Genomic DNA, 18745 nt, shown 5'->3' on the forward strand with positions numbered 1-18745 from the left:
AACCAGGGTTATTAATGACAGGTGATATATTGAATAGCTTTCACTCATCATTGATTTCCCACTAAATTTGCAATTAGTTGTTGAATATATCCAGTGTTTTTAATAACCTTATTCAGTTCAATGGAAAATATCAGACCTTGCCGAATTCTGGAAAACGACCTTTTGTGGTTCTCTCATGCGTCTAATCCAACAATCACATGGAAAAGAGGAAAATCTGGGTTCTTTTGCCATATAATATTATTTCATTATTTTCACATTAGGTTAATATCCCCTGGGCCACTCTTAAGTGACTGCTGTCATATTGATACCCCTATTACATGATGTTGCTATCTGAGTCAGATTCTGGAGACTCAGGGAACCACATGACCACTGTTCCCTCTGAACTGTGCTGGTATACGGCTGCACAGTAACCAAAACGATCTCGTGCACATAACCTTTGTTGCCACGCAGCTAGAATTGGACACAGCTAGAAAACGTTTACAAAATGTGAAAGATTTTCCCTGTTCTACTTTATTGAAAACAAACTCACAGGCAAACTGGCAATTCCAGACTAAGCTTGAATATTTGAAGGATGCTCGACAGCTGTGGCAAAATGTGATCACATCTTACAAAGTGAAATCAAGTGACATAGGTGACAAGAGAATTTGCTTCCACTTGAGCTCAATCCCTTCTATGCTCGCTTTGACAGAAAAAACATACGGGAACCAACACAAACCCCCACAGCTCCCAATGATTTCAGTCTCTGAGGCCGATGTGAAGACATCTTTCGGGGGATGAACCCATAGAAAGCATCCTGCCCAAATGGGGTACCTGGCTGAGTACTAAAGGCCTGTGCTGATCAACAGGCTGAGTGGTCAGTGAGATCTTTAACCTCTTACTTTGGCAGTCTGAGGTACCCACCTGCTTCAAGCAGGTTTCAATTATATCAGTGCCTAAGAAGAATGTGGTAACTTGCCTCAGTGACTACCGTCCAGCAGCACTTACCTCCGCTGTGATGAAGTGCCTGGCAATATTGATGATGAAACGTATCAACTGCTGCCTGAGAAGTGCCTTGTATCTGCTCCAATTTGCCTGCCTGCAGAACAGGTCCACAGCAGAATGCCATTTCAATAGAGCATCTGGACAGTGAAGATGCATACAGCAGGATGCTCTTTATCGACTACAGCTCAGCATTCAGTACTATCATCCCCTCAAATCTAATCAATAAACTTCAACCCCTTGGCTTCAATACCTCCTTGCTTGTAGACCCCAGTCAGTTCAGATTGACAACAATATCTCCTCCATCAGCACTACCTGCTTTACACATACTGCAGCTAAGTGCAGCTCCAATGCCATATTTATGTTTGCTGATGACACCACTGTCGGACACTGAATCAAAGGTGGTGACAACTCTGCATATAGGTGGCTGAGTGGTGACACAACAACAATCTCTTACTCAGTGGCAGCGAGACCAAGGAGCTGATTATTGACTTCAGAAAGAGGAAACTGGAGGTCCATGAGCCACATCTCTTTGGGGGATCACAGGTGGTGGGGGTCAGCAACTTTAAATTCCTTGGTGTTGTCATTTCAGAGGGCCTGTCCTTGGTCCAGTACGCAAGTGCAATTATGAAGAAAACACAACAGTGCCTCCACTTCCTTAGAACTTTCAATATGACATCTATGATTTGGACTAACCTCTGTAGATATGCGATGGAGAGTATATTGACTGGCTGCATCACAGCCTGGTATGGACACGACAATGCCCTTGAATGGAAAATCCTACAAAAAGTTGTGGACATAGCCCAGTCCATCACGGATAAATCTGCCCCCACCACTGAGCACATCTACATGGAGTGCTATCACAGGAAAGTTGCATCCATCATCAAGGTCACCCACCACCCAGGACATGCTTTCTTCTTGCTACTGCCATCAGGAAGAAAGTAGAAGAGTCTCAGGACTCACACCACTAGGTTCAGGAAAAGTTATTACCCCTCAACCATCAGGCCCTTAAACCAGAGGGATTAGCCTCATATACCCCATCACTGAACTGTTCCCATAACCTATGGACTCAGTTTCAAGGACTCTCCATCTCATGTTCTTGATAGTTATTGCTTATCTTGATATTTATTGTTTGTTTATCTTTTTTATTATTCCTTTTTTCTTTCTTTTTGCATTTGTAATTTGTTGTCTTTTGCACACTGGTTGGATGTACTGTCGGTGCAGTCTTTCATTGATTATGTTACTGTTACCGGATTTACAGAGTATGCTAGAAGAAATTGAATCTCAGTGTTAGATATGGTGACATGTACATAGTTTGATTACAAATTTACTTTGAACCTGAACCTTGAACTTTGATTCATTATACCTTTCAGTTAATAAATAAACCAAAAGTATGTAACTTTCAATTTTCATTCTAAATATTCATAGTGTGCATATTACAAAAAATCATCTAAGATGCTGTGCAGTTTTCAGGCTGTGTAAACATGTCCTGCTCAGAGCAATGGTTGGTCTGCAAAAAATTAGAAGGAACTGTTATGTTCTGTAACTCAGGAAAAACTAATCGAAAGAAAAACACAAGAACCTACATAGTTTACTTGTCTACTCAGTTTCTCTTTTTTTTTAAGTGAGGCACTCTTGTATGACATGGTGGCATGATGACATATGCCATTCATGTACTTCTTATGTGTAATCCATAATAAATTATGTAAACAAAGGATGCTTAATCAAGCAATACAGTTACAATATCACTCAAATACATATGACTGAAAGATTAAATACACTACACTCCTCCCTGCTTAGCTCAATATAGAACTCATCTTAACTGAGATATGTAATGTTTTGCTCTCTAGTCATCATATACATATATAAGTTATACTATATAAAACAATTACTATATAGACATTTACACCATAGTAACTCTCAAATTACCCCATTCAGGCCAAAAGAGTTCATCGCTGTGGAGAATTTCTTTCTGTTGTGGTATAATGTCTTTCCTGACAAGGGGTATCACTCTTCTTGGAGGGTGAGACTTGTGGCTGTGAAACAATCTCAGCTTCTGGGGCCTCTTCTGTTGTGGTTGTAGGGGTTGACTCTGGTACTGCAGGAAGTGGTTCTGACATATATGGACATCAATTGACTCTGCTCTCCTCAACTGATCAATGTGTCGTCTGCAGATGACATCAGACACAATCTCCACTGTGTAGGAGAATGGTCAGTTCAGGATTAATGAACAACAGATTGTGCAAATGCAAATATAAATAAATGGCAATAAATAACAAGTATAAATAACAAGGTAAAGAGTCCTTAAAGTGAGACGAGAAATAGAATGAGTGTAGTTATCCCTTTTTGTTCAGAAACCTGATGGTTGAGGGGTAGTAACTGTTCTTGAAGCTGGTGTTGTGAGTCCTGAGGCACTTGTACCTTCTACCTGATGGCAGCAGTGAGAAAAGTGCATGGCCTGGTTGGGAAGGATCTTTGATGGATGCTGCTTTTCTACGCCAGTGTATCGATGGTTGGAGGGCTCTGCCCATGAAGTACTAGACCGAATCCACTACCGTTTGCAGGACTTTCCACTCAAAGGCATTGGTGTTTGACAAGGTTTTTGATGACATGCCAAATCTCCGCAGACTCTTGAGGAAGTAGAAGCTGATCCATCCCAAGCCACCGGACAAAGCTTTGAGCCAACATTTTCATTTTGACATCCCCAGATAGCTGGTGTATAGCTCCTCCAACACTTTAACTCTCAGCTTGGATAGTACAACAACTCTCAATTCCCACATAAGGCAACCCCCATCAAAGGCAAGTTTATCCTGGCGCTGTTAAAAATGGAGGAGCTGCAATTTCTGTTGCACATTCCAGCCATTTTGGGTTGCCATGTAGACCTCAGACAGTTGGGGTCTTTTCTACTTTCCCTTTGGATTATCTCTGCCATAATTGGGAGACTTTCAATTTGCATTAGGGAGAAAACGTCAAGTGGAGTGTCCTCTTTTGTACATTTTTCAGGTATTTATTTTTCCATGGGTAAATGGGACGATCTGTCTGCATTTCCATGATTAGTTGTTCTCTTGAATTTGATCTTGTAATTGTGCCCTCCAAGAAGCAGAGCCCATCTCTGCATTCATGCTGCTGCTGTTAGTGGAACACCCTTCTGTGGATTGAAAATGGACACCAATGGTTGATAATCAGTAATGAGGGTAAACTCTCTCCCATACTGGTTAAAACATTTTACACCCCAAACTAGACTCAAGGCCTCTGTGTCAATCTGTGCATAATCTTTCTCTGCAGTGGTAAGAGAATGTGGCGCAAAGGTTATGGGACGTTCACTCATCACTCATAGCATGTAAAATTACTACATCTATAACATAAGGTGAGACATTACAAGTAGCCTTCACAGGACAACGTAGATCATAATGTGTGAGTATAGTGTCTGATGTCGCAATCTCCTTTGTCTTTTGGAAAGCCACCTCACACTCTTTTTCCTATTGGCATTTCTCCCCGATCTGTAGAAATGAGTTCAAGGGGTGGAGCACAGTAACCTGTTCAAGTAATGAAAAAATCTTAAAATGGCCACAACTGTGACACATCTTTTGGCTTTGGGGCATACACCGCTGCTTGAATTTTCTCAGTAATACTTGTGCGTCAGTGGTGTGACCACAGTAAGTGTTACCTGCTTTAAATAATTCTTTATTAAGAATTACCTGCTTTATTGTGCTCTGAGCCAATAATCTTCTAATCTTTTTAAGACTGTCTTGAGATCTTGGAGATGATCCTTGTCACCCTCACCAGTAACAATGATGTAATTCATGTAACACAGGGACTAAGCAGCCTTTCAGCACCTGGTACATAGCTTTCTGCCAGCATGCAGATGCTAACGCTACTCCAAAAATAAGACTATCATTGTGGTAAAGCCCGTTGTGAGTGCTTATGGTGAGAAACACTTTGGACTCTTCTTCCATCTCCATCAATAGGTAGGCCTCAGCTAAGTTCACTGCTGAAGTGTTTCCCTACAGAAAGATTTGCAAAGATGTCCCCTATCCCAGACAGAGGGTATTGATCTACTGTCAGTACTATTTAAGGTTAAAATCACCATAAATCCTAACAGCCCCATCCTTCTTGGCTACTGGGACCACTGGCACTGTCCATAGTCTCCACTCAACCTTGAAAAGAATTCTTTCAGCTTCCATATGACCTAGCTCACTGGCTACTTTATCACAGATAGCATAAAAAAGCAGATGGGCTTTGTAAAACTTGGGTGTGGCATTTTCATTTAACATTATTTTACCTTTAATATGTTTGTGCTTTCCAGTGCCATCCTTGAACACTGCTGTAGCATCATCCAGTACCTTTCTTAATTTGCTTTCAGTTGACTATATTGCAGGGGATGTGGCATGCAAATAATAGATGGATCACCAATCAAGTTGTAGTTGTCCCATCCAATCACAGCCCTGTATGCTTTTCCGCCCATTGCACTAAGCAACACTAGCACTTGTTTTTCATCAGCTACTTCACTTACTTCAAAATACTGCTCAATTTGTTCAGTATATATCATCTAGATATCGGGTGCGGAATCGAATGCATCTATCTTTCTGATGTAGCCTGCCATTTCTATTTTTATTGTGTGTTATTATTATCACTCGGTACTCAGTTTATGAACCCATGTCTATACTCATTACATGTTAATTTCATCTATTTTCTGCTTTTTAAAAAAAAATTAATCATCTATCTCCCCTTGCAAAGAAAAGTGTGCTGTGCTTCAACAAGTAGGTAGCCATCTCGGGTTCATTTTAAAACTTGCTTGACACCACTGCTGTGTTTGTACTGTAACTGCAGAAACTTCTTGAAACAAAAACACAAAAGCTGGGATACTAGTCTACTTAGCTTTTCTTTTTCCTTTTTTTAGTGAGACGCTCATATACGACCTGGTGGCGTAATGACATATGCCATTCACGTACTTCTTACTTACAACCTGTAATGAATTATGTAAACAAACAAGAGAATGCTAAATCAAACAACATAGTTACAATTTTACTCAAATATTACTGAAATATTAAATGCACTACATATATCAGAAGCCAGTTCCCTTGGGATAACTTGGAGAAAAATGAAGTGAGAACAAAGAACATAAATATTATTTATTCCCATTGCAAAAACTTTCATTGATATTGGTCTCTTGTGAGATTAATTATGGAACTAATAAATTATTTGATGTGCCTCAGTTATGAGATGTTTATCAGAGTCATAGAAAAGTACCACACAGAAATAGGCCCTTTGCCCCATCTAGTCCCATGCTGAACCATTTAAGCTGCCTACTCCCATCAACCTGTACCGGAACCATAGCTCTCCATATTCCTACCATCCATCTACCTATCCAAACTTCTTTTAAAATTGAAATTGAGCTTGCGTGCACCACTTGTGCTAGCTGCTCATTCCATGCTCACATGAAGAGGATTCCCCTCATGTTCCCCTTACACTTTTCATCTTTTACCCTTAACTTGTGACCTCTGGTTGTAGCCCCACCTAAGCTCGGTGGAAGAAGCCTGCTTCTACCCTGTCTATACCTCTCATAATTTTGTAAAGCTCTACCAAATCTCCTCTCAATCTTCGATATTCAAAAGAATAAAATCCTAACCTATTCAATCTTTCCTTATAACTCAGGTCCTCCAGCCCGACAACATCCTTGTAAATTTTCTCAGTACTCTTTTCAACCTTATTTACATCTTTCCTGTAGGTAGGTGACCAAAACTGCAAATACACCAAATTAGGCCTCATCAATGTTTTATACAACTTCAACATAACATCCCATCTCCTGTACCTAGTAGTATGTTGACTTATGAAGGCCAATATGCCAAAAGCTTTCTTTACGACCCTATCTACCTGTGACACCACTTTCAATGTATTATGGACCTGTATTCCCAGATCCCTTTGTTCTACCACACTCCTTACCATTCACTGGGTAAGACCTATGCTGGCTGGTCCTCCCAAAGTGCAACACCCTGCACTTGTCTGTACTAAATTCCATCTGCCATTTTTCACCCCATTTTTCCACCTGGTACAGATCACGCTGCAAGCCATGATAGACTTTCCTTGCTGTCCACTACATCCCTAATCTTGGTGTCATCTGCAAATATCCTGATCAAGTTAATCGCATTATTATCCTGATCATTGATATAGATGACAAACAGCAATGGACCCAGCACCGATCCCCGCAGCACTCCACTTGTCACAGGCCTCCAGTCAGAAAGGCATCCATCTACTACCACTCTCAGGCTTTTCCCACAAAGCCAATATGCAATCCAATTTACTGCCTTATCTTGAATGTTGAGCAACTGAACCATGTGGGACCTTGTCAAAGGCCTTGCTAAAGTCCATGTAGACAACATCCACTGCCTTGCCTTCATCCACTTTCCTGGTAACCTCCTCAAAAAACTCAAAAGATTGGTTAGACTTGATTTACCATGCACAAAGCCATGCTGACTACCCTTAATCAGTCCATGTCTATCCAAATACTTACATATCCAGTCCCTTAGAAGACCTTCCAGTAACGTTCCCACTACTGATGTCAGACTCACTGGCCTATAATTTCCTGGTTTATTTTTAGAGCTTTTCTGAAACAGCAGAACAACATTAGCTATCCTCCAATCCTCTGGTACCTTACCTGTCACTAATGATAATTTTAATATTTCTGCTGAGGCCCTGGCAATTTCTGCATGTGCCTCCTACAGGACCAATTTTGTCCCTTGCAATCCTTTTGCTCTTAACATATCTGTAGAGTCTTTTAGGATTCTCCTCCAACTTGTTTGTTAGAGCAACCTTGTGCCTTCTTTCAGCCTTCCTGATGTCTTTCTTCTTATTTATTTATTTTATTTAGTGATACAGGGCAGAGTAGCCACTAATGGCCCTTTGAGACATACCAACCTTGCAACCTCCGACAAACGCGACTAACCCTAACCTAAACACAGGACAATTTACAATTAACCTATCCGGTACGTCTGTGGACTGTTTGAGGAAACCAGAGCACCCTGGGAAAACCCACACATTCCACTCTATATAAAACAATGCTGGAATTGAACTCTGAACTCTGGAACTTCCTGAGCCGTATTAGCGAACTTTTCAAACATGTTGCTTCCTCAGAATGTATTTGTGGCTGAACACAAATATAACTTCAGACCACTTGTATCACGTAGGAATTTGGAGAAACAACAAATTATCTTTTATTGAATATAATGAATTTAATTGCATAACAGTGCTGACACTTTGCAATAGTTCAACAAAGCTAAAAATGTTTTGTTGGTGATTTTTGTTTGTAATCAGTATCTGAAGCTTCTCATTGAAATGTTAACATATTTGATGAGAGGCATTGATTGTGTGGATAGTCAGAGGCTTTTTCCCAGGGATGAAATGGTTGACACAAGAGGACACAGGTTTAAGGTTCTTGGGAGTACATACAGAGGAGATGTCAGGGGTAAGTTTTTTACTCAGAGAGTGGTGAGTGCGTGGAATGGGCTGCCAGCAACAGTGGTGGAGGCGGATACAATAGGGTCTTTTAAGAGACTTTTAGATACGTTCATGGAGCTTAGAAAAATAGAGGGCTATGGGTAAGCCTAGTAATTCTAAGGTAGGTTCATGTTCGGCACAACTTTGTGGGCTGAAGGGCCTGTATTGTGCTGTAGGTTTTCTATGTTTCTATGTTCAACAATAATCAGCTAGCATTGATGGATTCCAGTTACTCTGATACCATTTCTCCAGGACTGCAATGTTCTGGTGAAACTTTTCACCATGCTCACCACTGACAGCACCAAGATTTGCAGGGAAGAAGTCTAAATGAGACTTAAAATGAATCTTTAGTGACATGATGCATTTCATGGTTTTGTATGCTTGAAGCATGTTGTCAATCAGCTGCATGAAGTTTGATGCTCTGTCGTAGCCAAGAAAATTTTCAACAACATCGTTGAATGCTCCTATGTGATTTTCTTCATTCCCACTAGAAGTTCTTTAATTTGCCTGGCATTGACGATCTGTTTGATCTGTCAGTGCAGAAACACAGATTATCAACCTGACCAAAGAATTGGGTCAAATCTTCTTAGCAGCTACGAAAGACAGAAATTTTTGTGCTCGGTGACCACAGAGTCTGTCCTTGCAGTCTTGAACCCTGTAACTCTGCTTTTTGCCTTTAACAAACCCCATCTTTGATCAAGTCATTTAACTCAGATTGAGTTATCAGATGAGGCTCACTTGACATTAAGGGTTCAAAATCTGCATCAGTACCAGTGTCATTTTCCATTCCTGGCTTGTGCATCATGGCATCTTTGTCTGCCTCCTTTCGACTCCATGTCAATGGTGGCTTCAGTCCTGGAAGACTGTTGTCATGTGACAAAGGTCTCACGGCTGATGGGAGATTGGGGTATTCAGTGGATTTCTTATTCTTAGCAGAGAAACCAGACTCGTTGGTCAGACAAAAGTAGCAGTCTGTTACCTGATCCTTCCATTCTTGCCGTATCATCGGGACAGCAAACGGCTTTGTCATCCAAGTACTTCTGAGGCAAGCTCTAAGATTGAAAGCACATGTTGTGCAACAAATCTGAGGAGCCCGGGCTTTGGCTTGGTGCCAGTTTTACACCTGAAGTAGAGCTCATAGGCTTTCTTAATAAGAGGAGAAATGCTCCATCTTTCAGATTTAAGAATATACTCACCACAAATATAACAGAAAGTATCGTGGCTGTCGCAACATTGGCAAAACATTTTGCTATCACAAATACTCCTGAAAATACAATTGCTTTATTATAATGAGTAAGCACAATATGCTATGCACGTAGAACATTCAAGTCAATGTGATCGCAAACCGATATACATGTAAAGGCAATGCATAGAATGGTGTGTGCGTGATACTTTTATAGTCTTTTTAAAACCTGTCTTGCCATGCAGCATCTGCCTGGACAAGATAGAAAACTTTACATTGTGGTCAACATTTTAATAAACTTGAATTATTAACTCGACCATAAGACATAGGAGCAGAATTAGGCCATTTGGCCCATCGAGTCTATTCCACCATTCAATCATGGCTAACCCTTTTTTCCCCTCCTCAACCCCATTCCCCAGCCTTCTCCTCGTAACCTTTGATGCTGTGCCCAATCAAGAACCTATCAATTTCTGCCTTAAATACACCCAACGACCTGGCCTCCACAGCTGCCTGTGGTAACAAATTCCACATACTTACCACCCTCTGGCAAAAGAAATTTCTCCACATCTGTGTTTTAAATTGGCGCCCCTCTGTCCTGAGGTTTTACCCTATTGTCCTATACTCCCCCACTACGGGAACCATCCTTTCAACATCTACTCTGTCTAGGCCTTTTAACATTCGAAAGGTTTTAATGAGATCTCCCCTCATCCTTCTAAATTCCAGCAAGTAATGACCCAGAGCCATCAAATCTTCCTCTCATGATAACCCTTTTAATCCTGGAATCATCCTTGTGAACCTCCTCTAGACCCTCTCCAATTCCAGTACATCTTTTCTTCAATGAAGAGCATAAAACTGTTCACAAATACTCAAGGTGAAGCCTCACCAGTGCCTTATAAAGCATCAGCATCACATCCCTGCCCTTGTATTCTGGACCTCTTGAAATGAATGCTAACATGGCATTTTCCTTCCTCACCACCAACTCAACCTGCAAGTTAACCTTTAGCATGTTCTGCACGAGGACATCCAAGTCCCTTTGTATCTCAGATTTCTTGGATTTTTCTCTCCATTTAGGGAACAGTCCGCCCATTTATTACTACCAAAGTACACGACCATGCATTTTCCAACATTGTATTTCATTTGCTACTTACTTGCCCATTCTCCAAATCTATCTAAGTCCTTCTGCAGCCTACCTGTTTCCTCAACACTACCTACCCCTCCACCAATCTTCATATTGTTGGCAAACTTGGCAACAAAGCCATCTATTCCATCATCTAAATCATTGATATACACAATAAAAAGAAATGGTCCTAACACAGACCCCTGCGGAACACCACTAGTCACTGGCAACCAACCAGAAAAGGATCCTTTTATTCCCACTCACTGCCTCCTTCCAATCAGCCAATGCTCTAACCACGTTAATAACTTTCCTGTAATACCATGGGTTCTTAATTTGGTTAGTAGCCTCATGTGTGGCACTTTGTAAAAGGTCTTCTGAAAATCCAAATATATAACATCCCCTTTATCTATCCTACTTGTAATCTCCTCAAAGAATTCCAACAGGCTTGTCATGGAAGATTTTCCCTTAAGAAAACCGTGCTGATTTTGTCCTATCTTGTCCTGTGTCACCAAGTACTCTATAACCTCATCCTTAACAATTGACTCTAACATCTTCCCAATTGAAACAACTAAAATGATGTGTGATAGGGGAATTTCATGGCGATTTTCATTATTGGCAGCTAAAATCCATAAGGTATACCCAAAAGTATTCAGGAAGCAAAATCTTTGTTGTCCAGTGTTATAAAATAGCTTTTTGAACCTATCAGTATAATAAAATATATTTAAAGTTATCTTTTTAATTCAATACTGGTGACTCCACAAAGAGCCTTCAAATTGAACACGTACAAACAAGCTGGATGAACTCAAAAGGTCGGGCAGCATCCGTTGAAATGAGCAGTCAACGTTTCGGGCTGAGACCCTTTGTTGGGACTGAAGAAGGAGGGGGCAGGGGCCCTATAAAGAAGGTGGGGAGAGGGTGGAAGGTGCCAGGAGAAAAACCAATCAGAGAGAAGATCAAGGGGTGGGGGAGGGGAAGCAGGGAGGTTTAAACAGGAGAGGTGAAGAAGGAATGTAAGGGGAAAGCACTATTGGGTAGTGGAAGAAGACAGAATCATGAGAGAGGTGATAGGCAGCTAGAAGAAGAGGCAGAGTGAAAGTGGGATGGTGGAAGGGAGAGGGAGGGAATTACTGGAAGGTGGAGAATTCAATGTTCATACCAAGGGGCTGGAGACTACCCAGACGGTATATGAGGTGTTGCTCCTCCAACCTGAGTTTGGCCTCATCATGGCAGTAGAGGAGGCCATGTATGGACATATCTGAATGGGAATGTGAAGCAGAGTTGAAGTGGGTGGCAACCCGGAGATCCTGACTGTTGTGGCGGATGGAGCGGAGGTGCTCGACAAAGCGGTCCCCCAATCTGCGTCGGGTCTCACCGATGTAAAGGAGGCTGCACCGGGAGCACCGGATGCAATAGGTGACCCCAACAGACTCACAAGTGAAGTGTTTCTTTCCCTCTCTACCCCTCTCTGCTTTTCACAGGGATCGTTCCCTCCACGACTGCCTGGTCCACATGTCCCTCCTCACAGATCTCCCACCTGGTACTTATCCCTGCAAGCGTAAGTGCTACACCTGTCCCTACACCTCCTCTCTTACCATCATTCAGGGCCCCAAACAGTCCTTCCAGATGAGGCAACACTTCACTTGTGAGTCTGTTGGGGTAATCTATTGCATCTGGTGCTCCCGGTGCGGTCTCCTCTACATCGGCGAGACGCGACGCAGATTGGGGGACCGCTTCGTCAAGCACCTCCGCTCCGTCCACCACAACAGACAGGATCTCCTGGTTGCCACCCACTTCAACTCTGCTTCACATTCCCATTTGGATATGTCCATACATGGCCTCCTCTATTGCCTTGATGAGGCCAAACTCAGGTTGGAGGAGCAACACCTCATATACCGTCTGGGTAGTCTCCAGCCCCTTGGTATGAACATCGAGTTCTCCAACTTCCAGTAATTCCCTCCCTCTCCCTTCCACCATCCCACTTTCACTCTGCCTCTTCTTCTAGCTGCCTATCACCTCGCTCATGATTCTGCCTTCTTCTACTGCCCATAGTGCTTTCCCCTTACATTCCTTCTTCACCTCTCCTACCTATCCCCTCCCTGCTTCCCCTCCCCCACCCTTGATCTTTCCTCTGATTGGTTTTTCTCCTGGCACCTTCCACCCTCTCCCCACCTTCTTTATAGGGCCTCTGCTCCCTCCTTCTTTAGTCCTGACGAAGGGTCTCAGCTTGAAATGTTGACTGCTCATTTCAACAGATGCTACCCAACCTGCTGAGTTCATCCAGCTTGTTTGTACGTGTTGATTTGACCACAGCATCTGCAGTGTACTTTGTGTTCAAATTGAACAGTATGTGGTAAAATTTCACTTGATCTGTAAATCAATACTTTTTTAAAACACCCTTCATCAGCCATTGGTCAGCATTTTTGTTCCTTGTGTTACTGTAAAATAATTAATCAACATTTTAGTACCTCCCCCATGTGTATCTATCCTACTGGCATTAAAAGACCAGTTGTCATTAACTATTAACCACAAACAAGTTATTGTCAATGATCAAAGGTATACATTATTCAGTATGCCATTCATCATTCAAAGATTTTCTTCTATTACTCTTTTTATGTCATAATTGTTCTTAGACTTACAGTTACATAGTGCTTTTCACATTCCTTTCAGCGTTACCAAAAGAACATTATCGCAAGATAAGTAATTTCTGAAATGTATCCAGTGGAGCAATGGTAGAAGTGTGGCAACCAAACTGCACACACCCACGTCTTATAAAAGGAAAATAATAATGACAGATCTGTTCCGACGATGTTGGTTGAGGGATAAATATCAGCATTCTTTCTGGAATGTTAATTCAAAGTAGAATCATGTGACATCGAAGTAACATAAGACCATGAGATGTAAGAGCTGAATTTGGCCACTCAGCCATTCAGACTGCTTCTTTGCCCATTGTCCTAATCTGTCCAAGTCCTCTGCAGATTTCCTGCTTCCATAAGACACAGAAGCAGAATTAGGCTGTTCAGCCCTTCAGGTCTGCTCCACCGTTCCATCATGGCTGATCCCGGATGAACCCCATACACCCGCCTTCTTGCCATATAATTTGATGCCCTGACCCATCAGGAAATGATCAACTTCTGCCTTGTATATACGCATGGACGTGGCCTCCACCGCAGTCTGTGGCAGAGCAATCCACAGATTTACTGCTCTCTGGCTAAGAAAATTATTTCCTACCTCTGTGTTAAAGGGTTACCCCACCATAGGAAACATCCTCTTAGACATCCACTCTATCTAGTCCTTTCAAGATTCGGTAGGTTTCATTGAGATCCCCTTGCATTCTTCTAAATTACAATGAGTACAGGCCCAAAGCTGCCAAACGCTCCTCAGATGTTAACCCTTTCATTCTTGGAATCATCCTCAGGAACCTCATCTGGACTCTGTCCAATGACAACACACCCTTTCTGAGATATGGGGCCCAAAACTGTTGACAATACTCCAAGCGCGGCCTGATTAGTGTCTTATAAAGGCTCAGCATTATCTCCTTGCTTTTATGTTCTATTCCCCTTGAAATAAATGCCAGCATTGCATTTGCCTTCTTCACCACAAATTCAGCCTGTAAGTGAACCTTCTGGGAGTCTTGCAAGAGGACTCCTAAGTCACTCTGCACCTCTGATGTTTGAACCTTCTCCACATTTAGATAGTAGTGCACACTATTGTTCCTTTTCCCAAAATGCATTATCATTCATTTCCCAACATTGTATTCCATCTGCCACTTATTTTGCCCATTGTTCAATTTCTCTAAGTCCTGCTTCTCAGGACTACTACCCCTTCACCTATCTTCCTAGCATCTGTAAACGTTGCCACAAAGCCGTCAGTTCCATTATCCAAAACACTGACAAACAATGTGAAAAGTAGCAGTCCCAATATTGACCCCTGAGGAACACTACTAGTCACCAGCAGCCAACCAGAAAAAGCCCCCTTTATCCCCACTCGCTGCCTCCTGCTTGTCAGACATTCCTCTATCCATGCCAGTATCTTTCCTGTAACACCATAGGATTTTATCTTGCTAAGCAGTCTCATGTGTGGCACCTTATCAAATGCCTTCTGAAAATCCAAGTAGATGACATCTGCTGCCTCTCCTTTGTCAACCCAACTTGTTACTCTCTTGAAGAACTCTTAACAGATTTGTCAGACTGTGCTGCCAAATCCATGGTTGTGACACATTATCATTCAATGTCATTCAAAAGTAATTTTGTTGTGCAATTCTTAATTATGACCTCTACTGTTGATTTGTTTAGAATGGTCAGTAGTGGCTCTTAAAAAACATTATATTGTCTCCTGCAGTTGATCTAATCAGCATTGATAGGCGTTCCAAGGAACAGGAGCAAATCACACAGGATAAAGCCAACAGATTTGCTTCCATATTTTGGGAAAAAGTCAAAGACACAGATGATTACACTTGGAAATCTGATAGCTGTAACACCACTCCAGATAAGAACAACACGAAAAGGTAAGACGAGAAGAGAGGTGAAGATGACTGCAGTAGTGATAAGAGATTCCATAGTTAGGGGAAGAAGGGTGAGATTTTATGGATGTGATAGAGACACCCAGATTGTATTTTGCCTCCCAGATGCCAGGTTCAGGGATGTCTCAGATCAAGTCCATGGCAAAAAGGGGAGGGTGAGCAGCCGGATATCTTGGTACATATTGGCACCAATGACAAAGGTAGGAAAGTCGAGGAGGTCCTGAAGAGAGATTTTAGGGAGCTAGGTAGAAAGCCAAAAAGCAGGACTGCCAGAGTAGTAATCTCTGGATTGTTGCCTGTGCCATGCAACAGGGCTAGAATAGCAGCATTTGGCAGATAAATGCGTGGCTGAGGAACTGGTAGAGGGGGCAGGGGTTCAGACTAATGGAACACTGGGATCCCTTCTGGGGAAGGTACGACCTGTACAAAAAGCTTGATAATAGGGCAACATTGCAGTCAACAGGATGAGTTGTAACATAAAAGGGGGACAAAATTGAAAAAGGTGATGAATACAGGACTGAAGGTGTTATATTTTAAAGCACACAGTATACAGAATAAGATAGATGAACTTGTAGCAGTTACAGATTGGCATATATGACATTATGGGCATCACTGAATTGTGGCTGAAAGGAGATTACAGCTGGGAGCTTAACATCCGAGAATACACATTGTATCAAAAGGACATGCAGGTAAGCAGAGGAGGTGGGGTGGCTCTGTTGGTAAAAAATGAAATCAAATCTTTAGAAAGAGGTGACATAGAATTGGAAGGTGTAGAATCATTATGGATAAAGTTCAGAAACTGCAGGGGTAAAAAGACCCTGATGGGAGATATATACAGGCCTCCGACAGTGGCAAAGATGTGGGCTGCAAATTACAATGGGAGATAGAAAATGTATGTTGAAAGGGCAATGTTACAATAGTCATGGGAGGGTTTCAATATGCAGATAGATTGGGAAAATCAGGTTGTTGCTGGATTCCAAGAGGGGAAATTTGAAGAATGCCTACAAAATGGCTTTTTAAAGAGGCTTGTGATTGAGCCCACTAGGGGATCAGCTATTCCGGATTGGGTGTTGTGCAATGAACTGGAACTGATTAGAGAGCAGTAAAGGAACCCTTAGGGAGGCAGTGATTATAATATGATAGAATTCACTCTGTAATTTGAAAGGGAGAAGCTAAATTCAGATGCATCAGAATTACGGTGGAGTAAAAGGAATTACAGAGGCATGAGAGAGGAGTTGGACAAAGGTGATTGAAAGGGGACACTAGCAGGGATGACAGCAGAGCAGCAACAGCTAGAGTTTCTGGGAGCAATTTGTAAGGTGCAGGATTGGTACATCCCAAAGAAGAAGGGGTATTCTAAAGGCAGGATGATGCAACTGTGGCTGACAAAGGAAGTCAAAGTCAACATAAATGCCAAAGAGAGGGCAAAAATAGAACAAAAATTAGTGGGAAGTTAGAGGATTGGGAAGCCTTTAAAAACCAGCAGAAGGCAACTAAAAAAGTAATTAATAAGGGTTTCAGCCCAAAATGTCAACTGTACTTTTTTCTATAGATGCTGCCTAGCCTGCTGAGTTGCTCCAGCATTTTGTGTGTGTTGCTTGGATTTCCAGCATCTGCAGATTTTCTCTTGTTTGTGATTAAGAAGGAAAAGATGGAATACAAAGATAAGCTAGCCTATAATATTAAAGAGGATACCAAAAGTTTCTTAAAATATTTAAAGAGTAATGGAGAGGCAAGAGTAGATATCAGACCGATGGAAAATGATGCTGGAAAGGTGGCTGAGGAGACTGTAGAAGCATCAGTAATGATCTTTCAAGAATCAAAAGACTGTGGCATGATTCCAGAGGACTGGAAATCGCAAATGTTACTCCACTCTTCAAGAAGGGAGAGAGGCAGAAGAAAGGAAATTATAAACCAGTTAGTCTGACCACAGCAGTTGGGAAGAATTTGGAGTTGATTGTTAAGTATGTGCTTTTGGGGTACTTGGAGGCACATGATAAAATAGGCTGAAGTCAGCATGGTTTCCTTAAGGGAAAATCTTGCCTGATAAATTTGTTGGAATTCTTTGAAGAATTAACAAGCAGGATGGACAAAGGAGAATCAGTGGATATTGTGTATTTGGATTTTCAAGATGCCTTTGACAGTTAGCCACATATAAAACTGTTTAATAAGTTAAGAGCCAGTGGTATTGCAGAAAGGATATTAGCATGGTTAGGGCGTTGGCTGATTGGCTGAAGTCAAAGAGTGAGAACAAAAGGAGCCTTTTCTGTTTGGCTGCTGGTGACTAGTGGTGTTTCTCAGGGGTCGATGCTGGGACCAATTTTTACGTTATATGTCAATGACTTGGACAGTGGAATTGATGTTTTTTTGGCCAAGTTTGTGGACAATATGAAGATAGGTGGAGGGGCAGTTAATTTTGAAGCAAAGAAGCTACAGAAGGATTTAGACAGATTAGGAGAAAGAGCAAAGAAGTGGCAGATGAAATACAGTGTCAGGAAGTGTATGGTCATGCACATTGGTGGAATAAAAAATAGTGCAGACTATTTTATAAATGGAGAGAAGATTCAAAAATCTGAGATACAAAGGGACTTGGGAGTCCTTGTGTAGGTTTCTCTAAAGGTTCATTTGCAGGTTGAGTCAGAATGAGGAAGGCAAATGCAATGTTCCCATTCATTTCAAGAGAAGTAGAATATAAAAGCAAGGATGTAATGTTGAGACTTTATAAAGCACTCACTTGGAGCATTGTGAGCAGCTTTGGGCCCCTTGTCTAAGGAAGTATGTACTGACTTTGAAGAGGGTTCAAAGGAAGTTCACAAACATGTTTCTGGGATTGAAAAGCTTATCATATGAGGAGTGTTTTATGGCTCCGGGCCCCTGTACTCACTGGAATTCAGAAGAACGGGAGGAGGGGTAATTTTATTGAATCCTATCAAATGTTGAAAGGCCTCAACAGAGTGGATATGGAGAGGATGTTTCCTATGTTGAGGGATCTAGGACCAGAGAGTAGAGCCTCAGAATAGAGGGACATACTTTTAGAACAGAGATGAGGTGGAATCTGTGAAATTCTTTCTCACAGATGGCTGTGGAGGTCAAGTCCTTGGGTATACTTATTGCAAAGGTTGATGCTTGATTAGTCAGGGCATGAAGGTATATGGGGAGAAGGAAGGAGATTGAGGCTAAGAGGGAAATGGATCAGCCATAATGAAATGATGGAGCAACTCTATGGGCTATATAGACTAATTCTGCTTGTATATCTTATCATCTTATGATAATCAGGTGAAACGAATCTTCAACAAAACCGAAAACCATTATTAGAAGTTTATGTGCTTGTTTATTATAATAAAAAATCAAATGTTAAATGTTTTAATAATCTGAAATATTAATGAAAAATAATCTCTATATAGAATCAATTGAGAAGTTTCAGGAGACAAGAAAATCATTAACTGTAGCATCT

At 41.6% G+C, this 18745-nt stretch overlaps 1 protein-coding gene across 1 annotated transcript in view; it reads left to right on the plus strand.

Moving 5' to 3' along the window:
* Positions 1-18745, plus strand: part of abcg8 (ATP-binding cassette, sub-family G (WHITE), member 8) — a 61881-nt gene that overhangs the window by 18957 nt on the left and 24179 nt on the right. Inside the window, exon 7 of the mRNA XM_073050651.1 lies at positions 15111-15276. Within this exon, the coding sequence (XP_072906752.1) occupies positions 15111-15276 (166 nt within the window). The remainder of the gene's footprint in view (positions 1-15110; positions 15277-18745) is intronic.

Source organism: Hemitrygon akajei, chromosome 7 (genome assembly GCF_048418815.1).
Source record: "Hemitrygon akajei chromosome 7, sHemAka1.3, whole genome shotgun sequence".
NCBI lineage: Eukaryota > Metazoa > Chordata > Chondrichthyes > Myliobatiformes > Dasyatidae > Hemitrygon > Hemitrygon akajei.